Consider the following 24,471-nt stretch of genomic DNA (forward strand, 5'->3'; position numbering starts at 1 on the left):
GCAATGTAAGTTAGTCCTGCTTCTCCTCCCTATCTGCTGGTCCATATCTCCCTCTGAACTCCCCTCCTCTTCCTCTCTTGTGGGCACCCACATGACATCACTAGACACGTCATCATCAATGTCACCTTCCCCACCGCTATAAGTAGAGATCTCGGAGTAGGCAGCAACACCGGGGACCAACCTCCTCCTTGGGCTGATCTGGGTACTGTCGTCAGACTGCTGAGTAGCGGTTGTTGCTACCTCCTCTTCCTGATCCAATACCAAGAGTGGCTGCGCATCAGAAATGTCCTCTTGATATGGATCGGAAAATAATTCCTGTGACTCAAGCGGAAGGTATGTGGTGGTGGTGGTGGTGGTGTTGTTGGTGGTAGTGTCTTTGGGGGTGCACATAGCAGAGAGTGAAGAAGAGGGTGCAGATCGAGAGGATGAGGAGGGTGCAGAAGAGTAAGGCTGAGTCAGCCACTCAACCAAGTCTGGTGCGTCCTTTAAAGTAATTGAACGCACCTTCTGCAACTTCCCACTTTGGCTCAAGGCTGGTGCTCCTGCCCTACCCCTACCACCCCTGCGGAAGGGCCTGCCTCTTCCTCTGCCTGTCATTTTTTAAATCACCCTGTGACAAAACTCTTAGTCCCTATACCGATGAAGGACTGCTGCAGTATAGGGCAGCGGTCAGCAGTAGTGCACCTCAACCCTATGTATTGTGGACCGATAACAGTCCTTATAGAATAGCAGACTGTACCTCACTCAACCCTATGTACTGTAGAACCCTAGACCAAGTTACCAGTCCTTATAAGAACTTTTGTGGACCAAGCAGGTTGTGTGTTTGTGATTAGCAGACTGTACGTCAGTCCCTATACCAATGAAGGACTGCTGCAGTATAGGGCAGCAGTCAGCAGTAGTGCACCTCAACCCTATGTATTGTGGACCGATAACAGTCCTTATAGAATAGCAGACTGTACCTCACTCAACCCTATGTACTGTAGCACCCTAGACCAAGTTACCAGTCCTTATAAGAACTTTTGTGGACCAAGCAGGTTGTGTGTTAGTGATTAGCAGACTGTACGTCAGTCCCTATACCAATGAAGGACTGCTGCAGTATAGGGCAGCGGTCAGCAGTAGTGCACCTCAACCCTATGTATTGTGGACCGATAACAGTCCTTATAGAATAGCAGACTGTACCTCACTCAACCCTATGTACTGTAGAACCCTAGACCAAGTTACCAGTCCTTATAGGAACTTTTGTGGACCAAGCAGGTTGTGTGTTAGTGATTAGCAGACTGTACGTCAGTCCCTATACCAATGAAGGACTGCTGCAGTATAGGGCAGCAGTCAGCAGTAGTGCACCTCAACCCTATGTATTGTGGACCGATAACAGTCCTTATAGAAAAGCAGACTGTACCTCACTCAACCCTATGTACTGTAGCACCCTAGACCAAGTTACCAGTCCTCATAAGAACTTTTGTGGACCAAGCAGGTTGTGTGTTTGTGATTAGCAGACTGTACGTCAGTCCCTATACCAATGAAGGACTGCTGCAGTATAGGGCAGCGGTCAGCAGTGGTGCACCTCAACCCTATGTATTGTGGACCGATAACAGTCCTTATAGAATAGCAGACTGTACCTCACTCAACCCTATGTACTGTAGCACCCTAGACCAAGTTACCAGTCCTTATAAGAACTTTTGTGGACCAAGCAGGTTGTGTGTTAGTGATTAGCAGACTGTACGTCAGTCCCTATACCAATGAAGGACTGCTGCAGTATAGGGCAGCTGTCAGCAGTAGTGCACCTCAACCCTATGTATTGTGGACCGATAACAGTCCTTATAGAATAGCAGACTGTACCTCACTCAACCCTATGTACTGTAGCACCCTAGACCAAGTTACCAGTCCTTATAAGAACTTTTGTGGACCAAGCAGGTTGTGTGTTTGTGATTAGCAGACTGTACGTCAGTCCCTATACCAATGAAGGACTGTTGCAGTATAGGGCAGCGGTCAGCAGTGGTGCACCTCAACCCTATCTATTGTGGACCGATAACAGTCCTTATGGAATAGCAGACTGTACCTCACTCAACCCTATGTACTGTAGAATCCTAGACCAAGTTACCAGTCCTTATAAGAACTTTTGTGGACCAAGCAGGTTGTGTGTTAGTGATTAGCAGACTGTACGTCAGTCCCTATACCAATGAAGGACTGCTGCAGTATAGGGCAGCAGTCAGCAGTAGTGCACCTCAACCCTATGTATTGTGGACCGATAACAGTCCTTATAGAATAGCAGACTGTACCTCACTCAACCCTATGTACTGTAGAACCCTAGACCAAGTTACCAGTCCTTATAAGAACTTTTGTGGACCAAGCAGGTTGTGTGTTTGTGATAAGCAGACTGTACGTCAGTCCCTATACCAATGAAGGACTGCTGCAGTATAGGGCAGCGGTCAGCAGTGGTGCACCTCAACCCTATGTATTGTGGACCGATAACAGTCCTTATAGAATAGCAGACTGTACCTCACTCAACCCTATGTACTGTAGCACCCTAGACCAAGTTACCAGTCCTTATAAGAACTTTTGTGGACCAAGCAGGTTGTGTGTTTGTGATTAGCAGACTGTACGTCAGTCCCTATACCAATGAAGGACTGCTGCAGTATAGGGCAGCGGTCAGCAGTGGTGCACCTCAACCCTATCTATTGTGGACCGATAACAGTCCTTATAGAATAGCAGACTGTACCTCACTCAACCCTATGTACTGTAGAACCCTAGACCAAGTTACCAGTCCTTATAAGAACTTTTGTGGACCAAGCAGGTTGTGTGTTTGTGATTAGCAGACTGTACGTCAGTCCCTATACCAATGAAGGACTGCTGCAGTATAGGGCAGCGGTCAGCAGTGGTGCACCTCAACCCTATCTATTGTGGACCGATAACAGTCCTTATAGAATAGCAGACTGTACCTCACTCAACCCTATGTACTGTAGAACCCTAGACCAAGTTACCAGTCCTTATAAGAACTTTTGTGGACCAAGCAGGTTGTGTGTTTGTGATTAGCAGACTGTACGTCAGTCCCTATACCAATGAAGGACTGCTGCAGTATAGGGCAGCGGTCAGCAGTGGTGCACCTCAACCCTATGTATTGTGGACCGATAACAGTCCTTATAGAATAGCAGACTGTACCTCACTCAACCCTATGTACTGTAGAACCCTAGACCAAGTTACCAGTCCTTATAAGAACTTTTGTGGACCAAGCAGGTTGTGTGTTTGTGATTAGCAGACTGTACGTCAGTCCCTATACCAATGAAGGACTGCTGCAGTATAGGGCAGCGGTCAGCAGTGGTGCACCTCAACCCTATCTATTGTGGACCGATAACAGTCCTTATAGAATAGCAGACTGTACCTCACTCAACCCTATGTACTGTAGAACCCTAGACCAAGTTACCAGTCCTTATAAGAACTTTTGTGGACCATGCAGGTTGTGTGTTAGTGATTAGCAGACTGTACGTCAGTCCCTATACCAATGAAGGACTGCTGCAGTATAGGGCAGCGGTCAGCAGTGGTGCACCTCAACCCTATCTATTGTGGACCGATAACAGTCCTTATAGAATAGCAGACTGTACCTCACTCAACCCTATGTACTGTAGAACCCTAGACCAAGTTACCAGTCCTTATAAGAACTTTTGTGGACCAAGCAGGTTGTGTGTTAGTGATTAGCAGACTGTACGTCAGTCCCTATACCAATGAAGGACTGCTGCAGTATAGGGCAGCAGTCAGCAGTAGTGCACCTCAACCCTATGTATTGTGGACCGATAACAGTCCTTATAGAATAGCAGACTGTACCTCACTCAACCCTATGTACTGTAGCACCCTAGACCAAGTTACCAGTCCTTATAAGAACTTTTGTGGACCAAGCAGGTTGTGTGTTTGTGATTAGCAGACTGTAAGTCAGTCCCTATACCAATGAAGGACTGCTGCAGTATAGGGCAGCGGTCAGCATTGGTGCACCTCAACCCTATCTATTGTGGACCGATAACAGTCCTTATAGAATAGCAGACTGTACCTCACTCAACCCTATGTACTGTAGCACCCTAGACCAAGTTACCAGTCCTTATAAGAACTTTTGTGGACCAAGCAGGTTGTGTGTTAGTGATTAGCAGACTGTACGTCAGTCCCTATACCAATGAAGGACTGCTGCAGTATAGGGCAGCGGTGAGCAGTGGTGCACCTCAACCCTATCTATTGTGGACCGATAGCGGTCCTTACAGAACAGCAGACTGTACCGCACTCAACCCTATGTACTGTAGCACCCTAGACCAAGTTACCAGTTCTTATAAGAACTTTTGTGGACCAAGCAGGTTGTGTGTTAGTGATTAGCAGACTGTACGTCAGTCCCTATACCAATGAAGGACTGCTGCAGTATAGGGCAGCGGTCAGCAGTGGTGCACCTCAACCCTATCTATTGTGGACCGATAGCGGTCCTTACAGAACAGCAGACTGTACCTCACTCAACCCTATGTACTGTAGCACCCTACACAGACCAAGTTACCAGTCCTGATAAAGAGCTTTGTGGAACAAGTGAGTTGTGAATGATTAGCAGACTGCAGCAGAAGGGCAGCAGTCAAGTATAATATTCTTTCTATATTTGGAAGAAAGAATATTATACGTGTACAAGCCTATTACCATACCACCGATACCAGTCCTGAAAAGAACCTTTGTGAAACTAATAGTAACAGCAACTCTTTAAACTGACCCTCACTGCCTGACACACTGCTTCCTTCCTGTCCCTATACAAAAGTGGCAAAAAAGAGGAGACTGGAACGATTAGTGGTTACTGGAATAGCTCTTTTGTGGACCTGATAGTAACAGCTAATGATGATGATGATGATGATGACTAATCTGGCTGTCCCTAAAATAGCAGCACACAGCGCTCTGTCCCTTTCTCTAAACTGACAAAAGACACTCAGGCTGCTGCAAGAATCAGTAGCACAGCAAACCTATATACACCTAACACCTATACCAGTCCTGAAAAGAACTTTTGTGTACCAAATAGCTAGCGATTTATCTCTCCCTACTCCACACAGCAACCTTTCCCTATAGTGACAGAAGAAAGAATGTAAAATGGCCGCCGGATCGGGTGTATTTATAGGTTAGGGGGAATGTCCAAGTGACCTTGTGCTGTAATGTCTCAATTGGCTGTCCTGTACCCCATGATGGATGTGTCATCAGGTCAAAGTTCCTTTACACAGTAAAAACACGGAAGTCCGCCGGGCGAACGACGCCAATAGTCCGCCGAACTGGCAGACCGCGAACAGCCGAAATTCGCGCGAAACGACCGCCGGGCAAACTGTTCGGCCATCACTAACTGCTCGTGGTGTCTAAACTTATTTTTGAAGGTTCATCAGTGATCAAGCCTGGGTGAGAAATTATCCCAGCTTTAGTGAACCCAACTTACCTGCTTCATCATCTTCATCAAGGTATGATAACATAGCAGCTAAACATAGAGACTTGACTAGATCAATATCTGTTAAAAGGACAGACATCTTACCACCCGTATCCTCTCCTGCTCACCAGAGCAATTCGGGTGACAGAGATAAAGACTCTAAAGCCCCGTACACAATATCAGATTGTCAGATTTACCAAAACCATATAATATGAGGTCAAACCTTAGGAGTTTCAATGTGTATGCAATCAGGCAGGCCCTTCTACTAAATGGTTTTGGTAAATCTGAAGGAAAAACTCAGCAGACAATCTGATAGTGTGTACAGGGCTTAATTGTCAGTGCTCTATTCACAAGAAACCTCACCCCCCTAAGGAAATGTTGTGGGCTTAGGGCAAAGATGTTACAAGAGCACAGGGAGATTCTTCAGAAACTTATATTATATGCTACAGGTGCTGTGCTTGTTATGGACATGTTTGCTAAAGACTGTAAAGTCATCAAGTGCACAGAATGCAGTAACGACAGACATGTTACAGCTATGCGTCTGGGCCCAGCCTCAGACAATTCACAGCCGCCTCCTACCTCCAAGGACACAGGAAATGGCAACGGCTTTACCCTAACATACGTCGGAGATCTCGTTCTGCTTAAGGACCAGCAAGCCGAAAGAATTTAATGGCCCATGGGACTAACTGTAAAGAGTGTTCCTAGTGATGACGGTAAGGTACATAAGGTGAGGTGAAGGTTTCAAGACAAGGGACTGTAAAGACTCTCATCAGACTTATCACGTAATTTATTCTGCTCTTGACCTTTGGAGAATGAACTAGTTTGTCTACGCTGCTGGATCCTACCTGTGACTTTAAGAAGAAAGTATCTTGAATTTTAGTTGACATAACTTGAAGCCTGTTATTGTATTATATGCATGTTCTTTTTATGTCTTTCAGGTCTTTAAGACATCCAGCAAATTGCAATTTGTTATTTTCAGTTGCATAACTACCGTTCTGATGCATATAGTGACATTTACCATGCCAGGTGGGGAATGTTCCACCCCAACAGGGCATAGAATTTTTATATTGATTGTTCCCTAACCATTTTCTATGGACGTTTATATTTAGTTCACATGCTGCCATCTAATGACCTTTTGTGGTAATGCACTTGTTTTCTTATGTTCTTTTTCCTTTATGTTATGACACACTTCTTTTGTATGTAATGCTCCACCCTAATTCCTGTGATTGCACTCCCTGTGTCATTGATGCAGCTAACAGGCCACATGTAGCAGGACACATGTATTGTGCATAGTAAGCTACAGACAATATTATCTTTTGCCCGCATAAATATCACATCCTATTCATCTGTTTGTATCCTGTCATCTGCTGTAACTTGGTGTTCAGAATAAAAGCACTTTTGTGGATGGAATCGGTATTTGGTGAGTTCAAGCTATCTGCTAAGGATTGTCCTCAGTGATTATATCTTATACAGGCCAGGCATTGAGGTCTCACAAAGGATAAGTCAATTCACAACAATCTGAGTCAGAATAGACAGTCAAGCTGGGGAGGACAGGGCCAGATGACGCTGAAGGTCTCCCAACCAGGAAATGGGGCTCCATCTGACTTGCTGCAGCTTCTAATACACATTGTGAGAAGCTCACATTGTGCAGTGAAATCAGAGTAAGCAATTTTAGTACAGGAGAGAAGCCTTACAACTGTGGAAGATTGAAGGGGTGGCTGGAGTTCTGCTTTAAACTAACACTGTCACATCCCAAGAAATCTGCTTACCTGAAATTCTACAGGATAGTGAATGAGGAAGAGATCCAGATAATCCAATTGAAGAGCTCTTAGTGATCTCTCCAAACCTTGCCGAACCAAATCAGGCCTGTGGAACGTGCTCCAGAGCTATAAAAAAAATATTTTTTTAAAAATCAATATTTGTGTACTTTCATCAAGCTAGAGGGGTCAGAAAAGGCCTGACCATCACAAGTGATGTTGAAATTGGTAGCAATGCTTTTGATCAACCCCTAGCATTAGAATTTTTGGGAGCCAAATGAAAAAGAAAAATACTTTAAGATATAACAGCACTCAGGGCTGAAATGACATGCAAATACAGTACCTTGTACTGTGATTACCAGGGCTTTTTTTCAGCGGGAACACAGTTCCTGCACCTCCAGCACACAGAATTTATTTTATGGCAAGGAGTGCTGGAGTCTATTAATGCTGGCTGTTGAGGGATCTATTGTCACTGGTGGGGATTTATTTTTTGTGGGGGTCTATTGTTGCTGGGTAGGTCTATTGTTGTTGGCTGGGGGGGTCAATTGTTGCTGAGAGGGATCTACTGTTGAGGGAGAAGTCTATTGTTGCTGACTGCTGGGGAGTCTATTAATGATGGCTGCTGGGAGATTTGTTGCTGCTGAGGGTCTATTGTTGCTGGGGTGATATTTTGTTTTGGGGGGTCCATTGTTGCTGGGGGGGTCTGTTGTGTGGGGGACAGGGGCGGACTGACAACTCATGGGGCCCCCGGGCAATAGTAGAGCAATGGGCCCCCTGTGTCCCCACCCATATGCAAGCCACACCTACCCTACACAAAGCCCCACCTACATAAATCATTGGGGCACACAGTAAGGCACAAGCACATCGCAGGGCATGAGGCGCACAGCAGGGCACACCATGGGGGTAGAAAGCACAGGCGGACACTGTGGGGGGGGGGGGGTGGACAAAACCGGGGGACACTGTGGGTGGGTGGACACGGGGAAACCATGGGTGAGTGGAGGACACGGGGACACCATGGGTGAGTGGAGGACACGGGGGGGCACGGTGTGGGTGGAGGACACTGGAGGGGCACGGTGTAGAGAACACTGGGGGGGGGGACACCGTGGGTGGGTGGAGCACACAGGGGGACACTGCAGGTGGGTGGAGCACACAGGGGGACACCGTGGGTAGGTGGAGGTCTGGGGGACACCGTGGGTAGGTGGAGGTCTGGGGGACACTGTGGGTAGGTGGAGGTCTGGGGGACACTGTGGGTAGGTGGAGGTCTGGGGGACACTGTGGGTAGGTGGAGGTCTGGGGGACACTGTGCCTAGGTGGAGGTCTGGGGGACACTGTGCCTAGGTGGAGGTCTGGGGGACACTGTGCCTAGGTGGAGGTCTGGGGGACACTGTGGGCAGGTGGAGGTCTGGAGGACACTGTGGGCAGGTGGAGGTCTGGAGGACACTGTGGGCAGGTGGAGGTCTGGAGGACACTGTGGGCAGGTGGAGGTCTGGAGGACACTGTGGGCAGGTGGATGTCTGGAGGACACTGTGGGCAGGTGGAGGTCTGGAGGACACTGTGGGCAGGTGGAGGTCTGGAGGACACTGTGGGCAGGTGGAGGTCTGGAGGACACTGTGGGCAGGTGGAAGTCTGGAGGACACTGTGGGCAGGTGGAGGTCTGGAGGACACTGTGGGAAGGTGGAGGTCTGGAGGACACTGTGGGCAGGTGGAGGTCTGGAGGACACTAAGGGTAGGTGGAGGTCTGGAGGACCAGGAGAATGTCACGGCCTCCTGCAGTCATGTTGTGGCCCGGGCCCCCTACACCACCTGTACTGCCTGCCGCCCGCTCCCGCCCCCGCGATGGCGGTCATGGTACCTTCAGATTCCAGCAAAAAAAAAAACAGCGCCTCGTGGTCACCCGATGCTTGAATACCTCTCATAGCTCGCTGCTCCCCACCGGCCCCTCCTCTCTTCTCGCCAGTCCCAGGTGATGTCATGTACAAGCACCTGGGGTGGACGGGAGAGAAGGAACAGACGCGTCCTGATCCCTGCTAGATGCTGCATGTTAGCATGTATTGCAGATGCAGAGGCTCTCACGGGCCCCCTAGCGGCACGGGCCCTCGGTCCGTGACCGAGTGACCGATGGGTCAGTCCGCCCCTGGTGGGGGATCTATTGTTGCTGTGGTGGGGTCTGTTGTTACTGGGGGAATATGCATATTTGCATATTCTTGGGGCCAAGAGGTTACATAATTTTGTCCTTTCCTCCCTCCATAGCTGGAGAATGCTCTACGTCAGGGCTGTCCAAACTTTTGATCTCCTTGGGCCACACTGGAAGAGAAGAAATTGCCTTGGGCCACACATAAAATACACTAACAATAAGGATAGCTGATGAGAAGTTCCTCCTGTGGCTTTCAGTGGGTAGGAGGGATTGCTGGGCCCATTCACTATAATGACAGGTCGCTGGCAGCAGCACCTATTCGCTGCTCTCTGCACAGTCAATAATTACTTGCGGCCACTGGAAAACTGTCATTATGATGAATGGAGCCAGCCACTGCATCTACCCACTGAGAGCTACAGGAAGAACTGCTGCTACAATTCGCACTGGCCCTAATCACTAGCCCTCCCCAACACCCACCCAAAATCCGACCATGCAGCATTTGCTTACCTGTTGCCACTGCATTCCTTGCTGACAGTTTTATTGCAAACATGGTAGCCCCGGCATCCCTCCAGATATGCGTTTGCCTGGCTTGTCAATGTAGACTGACATGGCTGTTATGTTTGCACGACATCCCCATACATATATACATGGGACCGGCTTGTCTGTGTCGGCTGTTGTGGATGCTGTGCTTGCAGGACATCCTTGGGTTCTGTCCAGATGGGCCCAAGCCACACTATAAATTCTGGGGCTGCATGTGACTTGCAGGGAGTATGTTGGACACCCCTGCTCTACGTAGTTAGTCCCTCCCTCCTTTTTCATGCTTAGCCTCCATTCATCACATGTACTGTATATTGCTGAAACTAGGGTTGCTACCTGTTCTCAGACATCTCAAGTCTCCTGCGAGGTGTGGGGCTGATCCTTGATGGTCCCCTGGTTCACAGTCGGGGATGATCGTTGCAGCAGGAGGGACAGCTGTGAACACCGATCTCCCTGTATAGCTGACATCCGCTGTCCCTCCTGCTGCGCCGATCATCCCTGACTGTTCCCTGTATCCTCCTCCTCCAGCCCCCCTCCGTGTCCTTCTATCCCCCTGTTCTTCTCCCCTGGTTCTTTTTTACAGCTCCCCTCCGTGTCCTTCACCTCTCCTTCTTCTCCAGCTTCCTGCCCTCCTCCCCCGCCCCCCGCAGCCGGCTTCCCTCCTCTCCTCTCCCGCCAGCTGTGGGGATCTGTCAGGATGGCGAGCGGAGGAAGGGTCATTTACGGTTCCCTGCCTTTTCTGAATTGGACAGAGTGAGCGAGATCGCTCCTGTGTCCTGTGAAAACTGAGCAGAGTAACCTGTGTGTTATTATGCTCAGTTTATGAATGGACAGGAGCCGCCGTCTTCTGTCCATTCGTCTTCAATGCTGAGAAAGGGACTGGGGAATATCTGCCCTCAGCCTCTTTCTTTGTCTCAAAGGGGTTCTTTTTAGACCCCTGATATCTTACATCTATAATGAAATTATAAAAAAATATATAAAATAAAAAACTACTGACACCACCCCCCCTGCCCTACAAACACTGTCCACTGCCCCAACCCCCTCCCCCCAAAAAGCATTTAAAAAACATTTAATTAAAAAAACAAAATGTAAAAAGAAAAACTAATGACACCATTCACTGCCCTACTGACACCATCACCACCACATACTCCTCACCCCTTCCCCAGAAGCACTATGAAAAAATTATTTAAAGAAAATAACATTGTAAAAAATAATAGAGAAAATAATAATGACAAAAAACTACAGACACACTGCTCTACTGACACTGTACACTACCCCCACTCCCAAGCATTGTGAAAAAAAAAAATTGTAAAAAAAATAAAAAATAAAAATTGTAAAAAATAAATAAATAAAGAACTACTGACACCATCCTGCACAGTCTACTCACCGCTGTACACTCCACACTCCTCACATACGCATTATACCCACCTACGTACACTCCGCACTCCTCTCCTGCACATAGTACCCACTGCCATACACTCCCCACTGTACATTCTCTATTTAACATTACTACATTCTGCACTATGTGTGTGTCATCTCAGACTCTATAAAACCACACCCCATGTAAGCCTGGTGTTCGGGTCTCAGGCAGAGGGAAACCCGGACACAGAATTCAAAACCTAAACTGTCCGAGTCAAAACCGGACAGGTGGCAACCCTAGCTGAAACTATACACACTATGATTTTTTTTTTTTTTACCTATCTGATGTTTATCTGTTATGACCCTCACAAGTATTTGGTTTAAAGCTTTCAATGAACCTGCAATTCTGTCCATGTCATTCTGATTGAGTCTCTGTCTGCCAAGCTACTGAGACTGTAAATTAAGCTACCTCGCCTCAACAGTTATGAAGATCACACATCCAGTGCTTAGACTGCAGAAGCAGAAAATGCTTGTTTCTTTTTTTTTTTTTTAAAGCTAGTGGGACATGTTTTGTTGCAATATGTTCTTGTTAACTCTTTGAATGCTATTACCAACTACAGCACAAGGCACTTGAGACAACAAAATGCTTAAAGCCTCTTTCACACGGGACGGATCAGTGACGATCCGCCCCGTGGATATCCCCTTGCTCAGTGGGGATCGCCCCGTCGATCCCCGCTGAGCAGGAAGATGACAGTGTGCAGAGACGGACCTGTCAGAGCACCGCTCTCCCCTATGGGACATTGGATGACGACAGACCGCAGAGTCTGACGTCACCCGATCCGATCCGCAGACGGATGGAAAAGTAGGTTTTTCCCCCGTCACACTTTTTCAGATCAGAGTGGGTCGGATGTCAGCCTAAAAAAGTGACAGGTGGACCTGAACGGATCGTCCATGTGAAAGAGGCCTTATTCGTTTATTTGACAGACCAGTGGAGAGCAAAGGAGAGAAGTTCAGTGTTAGGCCCCTTTCACACGGGGCGGATCAGTAATGATCTGCCCCGTGATGATCCGCTCGCTCAGCGGGGATCGCTCCGTTGTCCCCGCTGAGCCGGTGGCGGACAGGGCGGTCTCCGCACACTGTGCAGGGACCGCCCTGTCAGCTCTCCGCTCTCCGCTCTCCTCTATGGGGGATCAGATGAGCACGGACTGTCTGTCCGTGTTCATCTGATCCGCTCTGCAGTCGGATAGAAAAATAGGATTTTCCTCCATCTGCAGAATCGGACAGTAGCGGAGGCGGACAACAGCGTGTGTCTGCGGATGTTCATCCGCAGACACCCGCTATCCCATAGGGATGCATGTATGCCCGTATTTCATCCGCAAACAGATGGATGAAATACAGACATATCGTCCGCATGTGTGAAAGGGGCCTTAGGGTTTACATAGTGTACACTTTAAGTGATGTGTATTTTTCTTTGCTGATAGCTGTCTATAATTGTACATAAAGTGATGTGAGGCAGACTTATCGTTAGCCTAAATTTTTTTTAATAAAAGGGTGTCCCTCTTTCTCACTTCAGAACCTTGTACACACTCCTGCTACAACTTTCCCCTATAAAGTACTTACCTTCCCAGTGTAGAACAAGTCTTCTCTACTTATGGTTTTATCTGCTATATTCTTCCGGATGGCCCGACCAACTTCAGCCTCATTTTCATGCAGGTATGCCCCATCGATATGGCGGTATCCGACTTTGATGGCCAGATCTGTGGCCTCTTCCACCGTACGCCTGGGGTACTGAGAAAAGCCATTGTGATTTATATTTAAAAATGTCTCTACTAAATCATAGAATATTAAAATGTTTAATGCATTCATTCATTGAAACAGTAGGCTCCATTCACAAACCAATAATTCATCAATTAAGTTTATTTTCCAACATTATTCTCAACATTGGCATGTCTTTTTACAGACTGACTTAAGCAGCAATAAACCACCATGCTTTTTTTGTAACCTGCAAGGTAAAGTTATAATGTGCTAGTATGCATCACATACTAGCACATTATGTGAAACTTACCTTGAAACAAAGCCCTCCAGTGATGTGCTGACAGGGCTTCCATCTTCACCCGGTCTTCCTTCTGGGTTCACGTCCTCTGGCCATCTGATTGTCCGCACATTGATGATGTCACTCCCATGAGAGCACAGGAGTCTGAAGGAACGGCACGGGCATGAAGTTCCTTCAGAGCGAATGCGCTAGTGACGTCATGCAAGTTTAGGAGATATTTACTGTACCTATATGTAAACCTTATTATACAGTAGAGTCTATGGTGTTTCACTAGTTAACCACTTAACAACCGGCCCATAGCCGAATGACGGCTGCAGGGCGGTTGCTTAACCCAGGGAGGCTGTCATATGACGTCCTCCCAGAATTCCGCTCTTGTGCGCCCCCTGGGGCGTGCACTCGAGAGCATCCGTGACCGCCGGGTCCTGTCGCGGTCGTTTACCACGCGATCGCTCCGTCAAATGACGGAGCGATCACTTGTAAACAAACCGGTGTCATGTTATGACGCCGGTTCCTCTCTCCCCTCTCTGTACCGATCGGTACATTGAGAGGGGAGAGATCGGTGTCGGCAGCGCTGTGGGCTGGATCTGTAGTGCCCACAGCGTTGCTCACCGACAATTAACCCCGCAATGCCCTGCCATTACGCTGCAATACCCAGCAATGCCCTGCCAATACTCTGCAATACTCTGCAATGCCCTGCCAATACTCTGCAATACCCAGCAATGCCCTGCCAATACTCTGCAATACCCAGCAATGCCCTGCCAATATTCTGCAATACTCTGCAATGCCCTGCCAATACTCTGCAATACCCAGCAATGCCCTGCCAATACTCTGCAATGCCCTGCCAATACTCTGCAATGCCTAGCAATGCCCTGCCAATACTCTGCAATGCCCAGCAATGCCCTGCCAATACTCTGCAATGCCCTGCCAATAGTCTGCAATACCGGGCAATGCCCTGCTAATACTCTGCGATGCCCTGCCAATACTCTGCAATGCCCTGCCAATACTCTGCAATACCCAGCAATAATCTGCAATACCCAGCAATAATCTGCAATAGCCTGCAATACCCTGCCAATACTCTGCCATAAATTGCCATACCCAGCCATACTCGGTGATACCCAGCCATACTCGGGGATACCCTGCAATACCCAGCCATACTCGGTGATACCCTGCAATACCCAGCCATACCCTGCAATACCCAGCCATATTCGATGATACCCTGCAATACCCAGCCATAGTTGGTGATACCCTGCAATACCCATCCATAGTCGGTGATACTCTGCAATACCCAGCCATAGTCGGTGATACTCTGCAATACCCAGCCATACCCGGTGATACTCTGCAATACCCAGCCACACTCTGTGATACCCTGCAATACCCAGCCATACTCCACCATGCTCAGCCATTCTCTGATACCCTGCAATACCCAGCCATACTCGGTGATACCCTGCAATACCCAGCCATACTCGGTGATACCCTGCAATACCCAGCCATACTCGGTGATACCCTGCAATACCCATCCATAGTCGGTGATACTCTGCAATACCCAGCCATAGTCGGTGCTACTCTGCAATACCCAGGCATACCCGGTGATACTCTGCAATACCCAGCCATACTCTGTGATACCCTGCAATACCCAGCCATACTCGACCATGCTTAGCCATACTCTGATACCCTGCAATACCCAGCCATACTCGGTGATACCCTGCAATACCCAGCCATACTCAGTGATACCCTGCAATACCCAGCCATACTCGGTGATACCCTGCAATACTCGGTGATACCCAGCCATGCTCGGCCATGCTTGGCTGTACTCAGCCTCTGTATGTAGCCAGGCTGTGGAAGTCTCACACATGTGGTATCGCCGTACTCAGGAGGAGTAGGAGAATCTATTTTGGGGTGTCATTTTTTGTATGTACATGCTATGTGTTAGAAATATTGTATAAATGGACAACTTTGTGTTAAAAAAAAATGCATTTTAACCACTTCCCGCCCGCCGCCCATCATATGACATCCTTGATTTTGTGCAGGGATATCTGAATGATGCCTGCAGCTACAGACATCATTCAGATATCAGCTTTTTCAGCCAGCGATTCCCTACACCATAAGAACAATCATAGCGGCTGTTCTGCTGCTTGATCGTTCTTACAGGAGGCGAGAGGGGACCTCTCCCCCCCTCCCGCCGCCCTCCGGTGCTTCTACCGACTCGCCAATACGATCAAAGTTAGAATCAGGTTTTTTTGTTTTGTTTTTTATTCCAAGCTTCCCAGCCTAGAGGTGAGATACGGGGTCTTATTGACCCTATATCACACTGTAAAGAGGACCTGTCATGCCATATTCCTATTACAAGGGATGTTTACATTCCTTGTAATAGGAATAAAAGTGATCAAAAAATGTATTTTTGGGGGAAAAAATGTCAAACTAAAATAAATAAAGTAAAATGAACAATAAAAAAAAAAATAAATTAAAGTGCCCCTGTCCCCATGTGCTCGCATGCAGAAGTGAACGCATATGTAAGTCCTGCCCACATATGAAAACGGTGTTCAAACCACACATGTGAGGTATCGCTGCAAACATTAGAGCGAGAGAAATCATTTTGGCCCTAGACCCCCTCTGTAACTCAAAACATGTAACCAGTAAAAAATTTTCAAGTGTCGCCTATGGGGATTTTTAAGTAGCAAAGTTTGGTGCCATTCCACGAGCGTGTGCAAGTTTGAAGGGTGACATGTTAGGTATTTGGTTTTTTTAAAGCAGAAAACTTTTTTTTCCCCCCCAAAAAACGCGCTTGAAAAATTGCTGCACAAATACCGTGAGAGATAAAAAGTTGCAACGACCACCATTGTATTCTGGGTCTTTACTAAAAAAAAATATTTAATATTTTGGAGTTCTAAGTAATTTTCTAGCAAATAAATGATGATTTTTACATGTAGGAAAGAAATGTCAGAATTGGCCTGGGTGCTCCAGAACGCCTGATGGTGCTCCCTGCATGTTGGGCCTCTGTATGTGGCCATGCTGTGTAAAAGTCTCACACATGTGGTATTGCCATACTCGGGAGTAATAGCAGAATGTGTTTTGGGGTGTAATTTGTGGTATGCATATGCTGTGTGTGAGAAATATCCTGATAATATAACAATTTTGTGAAGAAAAAAAATCTTGATTTTGCAAAGAATTGTGGGGAAAAGATGACAACTTCAAAAAACTCATCATGCCTCTTACTGAATACCTTGGAATGTCTTCTTTCCAAAAAGGGGTAATTTGGGGGGTATTTTTACTTTTTTGGCATGTTGGGGTCTCAAGAAATAAGATAGGCCATCTGTACTTCAGGTGTGATCAATTTTCAGATATTGGCACCATAGCTTGTGGACTCTATAACTTTCACACCGACCAAATAATATCCACCAATTTGTACTTAATTTTACCAACGATATGTAGTAGTATACATTTTGGCCAAAATTTATGAAGAAAAATTACTAATGTGCTAAATTTTATAACAGAAACAAAGAAAAATTCATTTTTTTACAGAATTTTCGGTCTTTTTTCTTTTATAGCACAAAAAATAAAAAACTGAGTGATTGAATACCACCAAAAGAAAGCTCTATTTGTGTGGAAAAAAAGGACAAAAATTTCATACGGGTACAGTGTTGACTGAGTAATTGTCATTCAAAATGTGAGAGCACCGAAAGCTGAAAATTGGTCTGGTTATTAAGGGTGTTTAAGTGCCCAGTGGTCAAGTGGTTAAAGTAACTGTTTCCCTAAATATCATATTATAATAAATATATGTGGGTACAGATCTGTGTATTTTTTTAAATCGCTTTCTCTACCATTTTCATGTAATTCTTCCTTTCTTCCTTCCAGTAGCTGTTATGCGCTTCCATGATCAGTTTGCATCCTTTGGCTGGCCATTCAGAGGTACAGAACACTGTACAGAAACACAGCATGCTTGTACTGGGAAGTTTTATGCAGCCACCAAACCACCTGACCAATTATAGCATGCCTCTGGCTCCCACTGCCTCCCAATTACAGACTGCCACTTGAAAACACGCCCCCTGCTCAAGCACTGCCTGCTTTTTGCCTATAGCAGCCGCTACCGATAATCACAAGAGAATCCGGCAGGCTGGTTGTACCCATGTTGATCGATCGATCAACTGGGTACATTCGGCTTGCCCATTAAACCATTTGAGTGCAGCAGCCCCCCTAATACTTACCTGAGCCTCTCTCAATCCAGCAATGTCCACAAGAGCCTTGAATGAACACACAAAAGCAGCGGCTCGGCTCGGGGTGCCCCCATAGCAAGCTTCTTGCTGTGGGGGCACCGACAGGACGGAGGGGCCAGGATGAGTCAGTGTGGAGGCTGCAGGCTGCTCTTTGCAAAACCACTACAGAGAGGAGGTATGTATAACACGTTTATTATTTTAATGAAAAGAGAAATTAAATCTTTACAATCACTTTAAACACGTCAATACTGACACATGATTTACCACATCATAGTATTTGCCTTAACTTCTGCATGCAGTAAATACATTTGTGGATGACTTGTGGTAAAGTAGATCTGTAGCTAGATCTTGTGGAGGGCCAGCACCTCTGTCAGATTTTTTGTTGCCACCTGGATCTTTGATAAGGGGATTTTTAGGGATATGGGAACATGCATCAAAGAGCTAAAGCACTGTACCTACATCTAGGGTTGCCACCTTTTCTTCAAGTCAAACCCGAACACTTTAGCGGTGCACAGCATTTTTTTTTACAGTATAAACTATACATATATTTTGCGATTAAATAACATTTCCAATCATATAAAGTTAATCACAATAGTCCCCTTTTACAATGGAATCTGCAGAGTTCCCTCTTTATATCTGAACTAGCAGAGTTCCGTTACACTCTAAGGGGGGACCCAACAGACTCTGATGTAAGGGAGAACTTTGGGGACTCTTACATAAGGGATGCTCTAGGAGCCCTTATTTAAGGGGGTACACTGAGAGCACTGATGTAAGGAGTGGACTCTGATGTATGGGGGAACACTGTGGCCTCTGGTGTAAATGAGAACTCTGATGTAAGGGGTGCTCTGAGAACTCTGATTCACCTTAGTGTACTCACTCAGAGGCAGGAGAGAGAAAGGGGAAGAAGACTTCCGTCATAGACAGGGATGGATGGTGAGCTCACTCACCCCTTGGCAGTCAGCACCTCTCATCCTGATGTATCTGCGATTGCTGGACTTCAGATTTCCCACCCCCACTTTCCTTTTCTGAGGCACAGAGCCAGGGATTTGAATGTGGTTAGACACAGAGGGGTAGGGGTGGGAGGAAGAGAAGCAGATCGAGCCCTTTCCTCTCTCCTGTCAGTGTGGGGGGCGTGGATTGCTAGTGCTGGCTTTGGGCAGTGTGAAAGAGAGTGTAATAGACACCCTCAGCTTAGACAACTGCAGTCAGCAACCCTGCTAGGAAGCCATAGTTTGGTCTGAATAATGTGTCCGGCTTTCAGGTGGTCTAAAACCCGGACACAGGATTCAAAACCCGAACTGTCCGGGTGAATCCTGGACAGGTGGCAACCCTACCTACATCCCTTAACCACTTCAGTCCCAAAAGAATTGGCTGCTCAATCAGCGCAGAACTGTCCAGACAAAAGGTCAGGAGTCATGCAGCCTCAAAGGACAGTAAGGAGAATGAAAATTCCTCCTATAACCTTTAGCCAGACAGAAGTCACAAGTCTGCTATATACACTGCTGATGAGAAAACAAAAACTCAACTAAAATAATTGCATTTCCATGTCCTGTGTACTGTGGGAGAGGAGATATAGTGAATGCAGCTGTCACACATTCAGACAGATACTGCCACCTCTGAAATTCCCTTATTTTCCTGCTGAAGGGGGATTGTGAATAGGAATGCTTGTCTCACAGTTGCAGGGCAGCACCTACTCTTTACCACTTCAGCCCCGAAAGATTTGGCTGCTCAATGTCCAGGTTATTTTTTGCAATACGGAATTGCGTCGCTTTAACTGACAATTGCGTGGTCGTGCAATACTGTACCCAAACAAAATTGATGTCCTATTTTTTCCCACAAATAGAGCTTTCTTTTGGAGGTATTTGTTCATCTCTGAGGTTTTTATTTTTTGCGCTATAAACAAAAAAAGAGCGACAATTTTGGAAGAAAAAAAAAACCACAATATTTTGTACTTTTTTCTGTAATAAATAGCCCCAATTTTTTTTCCTCCGTTTATGCCGATATGTATTCTTCTACATATTTTTGGTAATAAAAATCACAAAAAGCGTATATTGATTGCTTTGCACAAAAGTTATAGCGTCTACAAAATAGGGGATAGATTTCTGGCATTTTTATTATATATATATATATATATATATATATATATATATATATATATTTTTTTTACTAGTAATGGCGGAAATCTGTGATTTTTATCGAGACTTGCGGCATTAGGTCGGACACTTTTGACACATTTTTGAGTCGATTGATAATTATACAACATTCATTGCTATAAAAATGCACTGATTACTGTATAAATGTCACTGGCAGGGAAGGGGTTAACACCAGGAGCCGATCAATGGGTTAACTGTGTTCCCTATGTGTGTGTTCTAACTGTGAGGGATGGGACTGACTATAGGAGATGAGAGATCATGGTTCCCAGCTTGTAGGAACTCACGATCTCTCTCTCCTCTCCTCACAGAACTGAGATGTGTGTGTTTACACACAAACGTCCCTGTTCTGCCTCTTGTGCCTGCGATTAGCACCCCCACTGTGTAGCGGACGCACCGATCGACGTATAGCTATGGCGGTTCGTGGGATCGTGCTGACCTGCTGCAGTATAATGATGGAAGCTGGTCGGCAAGTTGTTAAAGTGACACTAAAGTCTTGGGCTTTTTTTGTTAAAAATTACAAACATGTTATACTTACCTGTTCTGTGCTATGGTTTTGCACAGAGCAGCCCGGGTCCCCCTTCTCTGCTCATGGGCCCCCCCTCCTGTTGAGTGCCCCCACAGCAAGCAGCTTGCTATGGGGGCACCGAGCCAAGCCACAGCTCCCTTTGTCCATTGAGACACAGAGCCGCGGCCCGGCCCTGCCCTGCCTTTTTCTCCTCATTGGCTCACTGACTTTGATAGCAGCAGATGCCAACGGTGTCACACTGCTGTCTCAACCAATGAGGAGGGGATTCCCTGACAGCTGAGTCTCCCATGCAACATCACTGGATCTAGATGGATCTCAGGTAAGTATGGGGGGGGGGGGCTGCTGCACACAGGAGGCTTTTTATCTTAATGCATTGACTGCATTAAGATAAAAAAAAGGCTTCTGCCTTTCAAACCCTTTAATAAGAACCTTGAATGCATTCACGCCTGTGAATGCACCCTGCCTCTGACTGGATGGCATTGGGAAAGCAATGGGAGGCTACATACTCTCGCAGTTAACTGAAGCCACTCTCATGTAATCTCTCATGCAGTGATCGCATGCAAGTGATCAATCAGCCCTGGATGCAGCAGGTATAGAATTCTCCTTCGTACTTAAGATAGTTGTGAGTTAAACAACAGCATAATTTATGCATGATTGTATTTAATAGAGCTATGATCACAGCACACATTTTTATTTTAGAACATCAGCATTGTAACAGCAATGCAAACAATAGTTTTTTTGACAATACAATATATGATATAGGTGCTGAAGCTTTCTTAAACTCAACTTTTTTGGTATGAAGGGGAATTCTATATTCAATTAGGGCTCCATTTACATTGCAACTTTTCATTGTGGTTGAAAATGACAAGTCCCAATCCATTGTTTTCAATGATACCCATTCAGATCAGTGCACTTAAGGACCAAGCCTCTTATTCAGATTTGGCGTTTACATGTTTAAAACAGTTTTTTTTTGCTACTGGAGAATAAAAGTGGAAGATGCTGGACAAGTGAATTGGCTCAGCATGTCCCTCCAGAATACGAGTTATGGTGAAGGAAGGTGTACATTGTCACAGGGAACCAAGAGTTAGCTGAACACTTGAGTGCATCTCAAAGTGTAGAGGTCCTCCTTAAGGTTGAATGTTTCCCCATTGCACCCTTAGACGTACCCTGTGTGTGTTTGTAAAGTGACCCTGTAACCAAGTGCCTAATGTAGCCCAGGAGAACGCACACGGGGTAGGCCTCACATGTGACCCAGTAGTTGGCACTTAATGAGTTAATGGGGAATATGGGGGACGTGACTAACAACCATACAGAAACTATCCCTGCAGGCACAACAACTTATAACATCCAAGTGAAAGATGTAACATCAACATAAAAAAATAATTCAAAATTCAAAATTGGAAAAAGGATCACCCCCTAGTGTCAATAATTTGTTAAACCATCGTTTGCTTTAATTATAGCCTTTATTCTGTTGGGTTATATACACAGCGTATAAAATATACATTGAACACGTCACCATTTTTCTAGGTAAATAGGTGCTATTAACATGAAATTTTCACCACATGTCAGTAACAAACCATGCAACCCATACATACAAAGAAATCATAACAAACAAGTTTAGAAATGACAAATGAAGTTATGTGTAATAAAATGGAATGATACAGGGAAAAAGTATTAAACTCACTAAATGAAATACTAAATACTTCACACTAAATGAAAATTAACACTTTGTACAAGACGCCTCCTGTGTATTATTTAAGATGAATGCACTTATTATTTGTTGAATATCGTGCATTGAGGGGGAATATGTTAGAAGTTTTTGCGGTAATTAATATTTTAAGTAATAAGGGTTTCTGAAAATATATGTAAGTTATATGTTCAGTGGTAAATGATGGTTTCTGAAGGTCACAGAACAACACAGAGTTTAGATAGGAGGGGATTTGCTGAGTAGGCATCTATTTTTGAGTTACTAGTCAGGACAATGGGTCAAGTTATGCTACTTATCTATAGACTGAACCATATTGGGTATATATGCAAATGTGGGAGTTATTAGGATTTGCTGACATAACATCTTGTAAGTTAACAGTATAAGAATGGTCTAGGGTTATAGGAAAGGTAGGATTCGATGGGAAGAGAAAGGATTCTACACGTTGGAGAATGTAGATCAGATGACCCTATCCTCCTTCTGAAGCCATCACCATGCCATATGTTACCAGATGTCAATCTTGTCTTTGCTTGTCTTTCTGAAAAATAAACGAACTATTGGACGAACGAAGGATTCATCAATTTCTACTCCTGAAAGTACGTTTGAAATGCCTTGAAAGAAGACATACTTTACTGATTCACATATTACACAAAGACTTTGCTAATCATTAAGAAACGCCCCTGTGAGTGAGTATGTAGAGTTGTATTTACACTACATTACATTTTACTACTTCTCTACATTCACTTTTTACATTGTCAAGCCAGCCGAAATGATCAATTGTTTTCCTTGCCAAAGGGGGGAAATGAGAGATTTGTCAAGTTTTTGGCAACAAATGATCAAAGAACCTAGAAGGAGGCGTTTGCGTCAGATGCGTACAAACGGTCCAGAAGAAAAACAGTGAAGGGTGAGTTTTTTTCTCTTTGTTTTCTCACCTCTCTGTACACAGATGAAAAAAATAAAAAAAAAAGATACAGCCTACGAAGTTGATTGACAAGGCCAGTTGGACGGTATACTTCAAGTTATTTTTGGAAAATCCAGGACTTTGTGAAGACGTAATTTAGTTACGTACATGAAGATATCTGCCAAGGTTTGTTCCTAAGAAGGTGAGAGAGTCTCACATAAGAAAATATTGGGTTGTTACCCAAGAAGAAAAAAGTGTTGAAATAGGAACAAAAACTTCACGTTATTTGAAAAAGTCACCATTGTAGGTACAGAGGCAAATGTACACTTTGGGTGAGCTAATATGGAAGTCGGATTTTGATGTTTGAAGATGGAAGGTCCAAGCACAAAGGCAAAGAATAGATCAACAGGCGATACACTACAGCACATAATTTAAGAAACAAGGCAAGACACTACAGCATACAATTCAAGAATTCAAGAAACAAGGCAAAGAGCTACAAAAGAAGAAAAAATGAAGATAAAGCAACGAACAACAAAGTTAAAGGGACATTATTCATCTCTTGTTTTATTTTAAGTACACACAGGACTATCATACTAACAAGGGGTGAGTGTGTTTGTTTATATAAAAGGGTAATATGGCAATGGTTAACATCTAGGCTCAGAAGTAAGTCTCAGTACGATCGGGAAATTGATATATTTCATATGTATGAAGTATAGGAATACATGCAGTAGTAAGGTAATTAATTAATTTATGCCAGAGTGTAAAGAAGTTCATTAAGAAGAAAATTAAGTTTAATGCTGCATGTATATCTTTATGTATTAAGCCCTGAACAAAGTTTTCAGAGAAAAAATATTGGTTAAAATGTGGAAAGAACTGTATGAAATTGAGATAATGGAAAAAACATGATGTTTAGTGTTTTTTACAAAAATTCTAAAGATTTGGTTGTAGGAAATAATAAGTAAAGGATTGAACAATTTTTACAAAAAATCCAAACTTGGATTTGGTTATTACATTAAAAGTAGTAAATTGTTCTAATTTACTTAAGGTGACCCAGAGAAAATATTAAAATATGAACGTTTTTGTTCAATCTAAAAAATTGTAAAAAATAACTATTGTTAAAAGTTCTTGTAAATTAGTATTTCTGGTAAAAGTAAGGACTTTTGTTGTGGGAGGAGTTTTTTCGGGGAAATGGCCAATCGCAGGTCATGGGCAGGACCCAATCTGTGAGTTTCACGAGATTGTCTTCTAAACAATTTTTTTATTATAATCAGGAAAGTCATATAACACAGTGTACATGATTTTTCGTAGATGTACAAACAAAATATGTTTAAAAAGTGTTAAAAAAGTTAAACATTTTAAAAACGAGAAACAAGATTGTTACCGAATTGTACAGTGTAGGGTGTACAAAGCATGGTAGCTAAGACTGTCAGTAACAGATCATTCTCTGAAGAGTATGTGACATGTGAGGTGTGTATTACCAACAGAGAGATGCAGATCAAGTTACAGACTGGTCAGTCATGCCATGACATTTTTCACTTTAATGGATCAAAGCACAATATATGTTTGTGTTAAATTTTCCAGATACTTGGAAGAGGGTTCATTGATGAGGAAAATATATATTTAAAAGGTATCATCACTTACTAAAAGTAATCGTTTTGAAAAATAAGATTTTTTAGGCCTTAATAACTTTTTTGAGAGTTCGTTGAGATTTTTGCA

At 44.7% G+C, this 24,471-nt stretch overlaps 1 protein-coding gene and 1 long non-coding RNA gene across 6 annotated transcripts in view; one reads left to right on the forward strand and one right to left on the reverse strand.

The window, feature by feature from the left end:
* Positions 1-23,362, forward strand: part of LOC143960487 (uncharacterized) — a 192,975-nt gene extending 169,613 nt beyond the window's left edge. The window contains exon 2 of the long non-coding RNA XR_013270332.1: positions 23,011-23,362. This is a non-coding gene — a long non-coding RNA (uncharacterized LOC143960487). The remainder of the gene's footprint in view (positions 1-23,010) is intronic.
* LOC143960483 (estradiol 17 beta-dehydrogenase 5-like) overlaps positions 1-24,471 on the reverse strand; it is a 146,818-nt gene that overhangs the window by 70,424 nt on the left and 51,923 nt on the right. For 3 of the 5 annotated variants that reach the window (XM_077469129.1, XM_077469130.1, XM_077469128.1), the window contains exons 3-4: positions 12,827-12,994; positions 7,189-7,305 (exon numbers count right to left, since the gene is read on the reverse strand). In XM_077469129.1, the coding sequence (XP_077325255.1) occupies positions 7,189-7,305; positions 12,827-12,994 (285 nt within the window). The remainder of the gene's footprint in view (positions 1-7,188; positions 7,306-12,826; positions 12,995-24,471) is intronic. The other 2 variants (XM_077469132.1, XM_077469131.1) reach the window with 2 other exon arrangements.

This window comes from Lithobates pipiens, unplaced genomic scaffold (genome assembly GCF_037356315.1).
Source record: "Lithobates pipiens isolate NorthernLeopardFrog02 unplaced genomic scaffold, aLitPip1_a1.2 Scaffold_8, whole genome shotgun sequence".
NCBI classification, from domain to species: domain Eukaryota; kingdom Metazoa; phylum Chordata; class Amphibia; order Anura; family Ranidae; genus Lithobates; species Lithobates pipiens.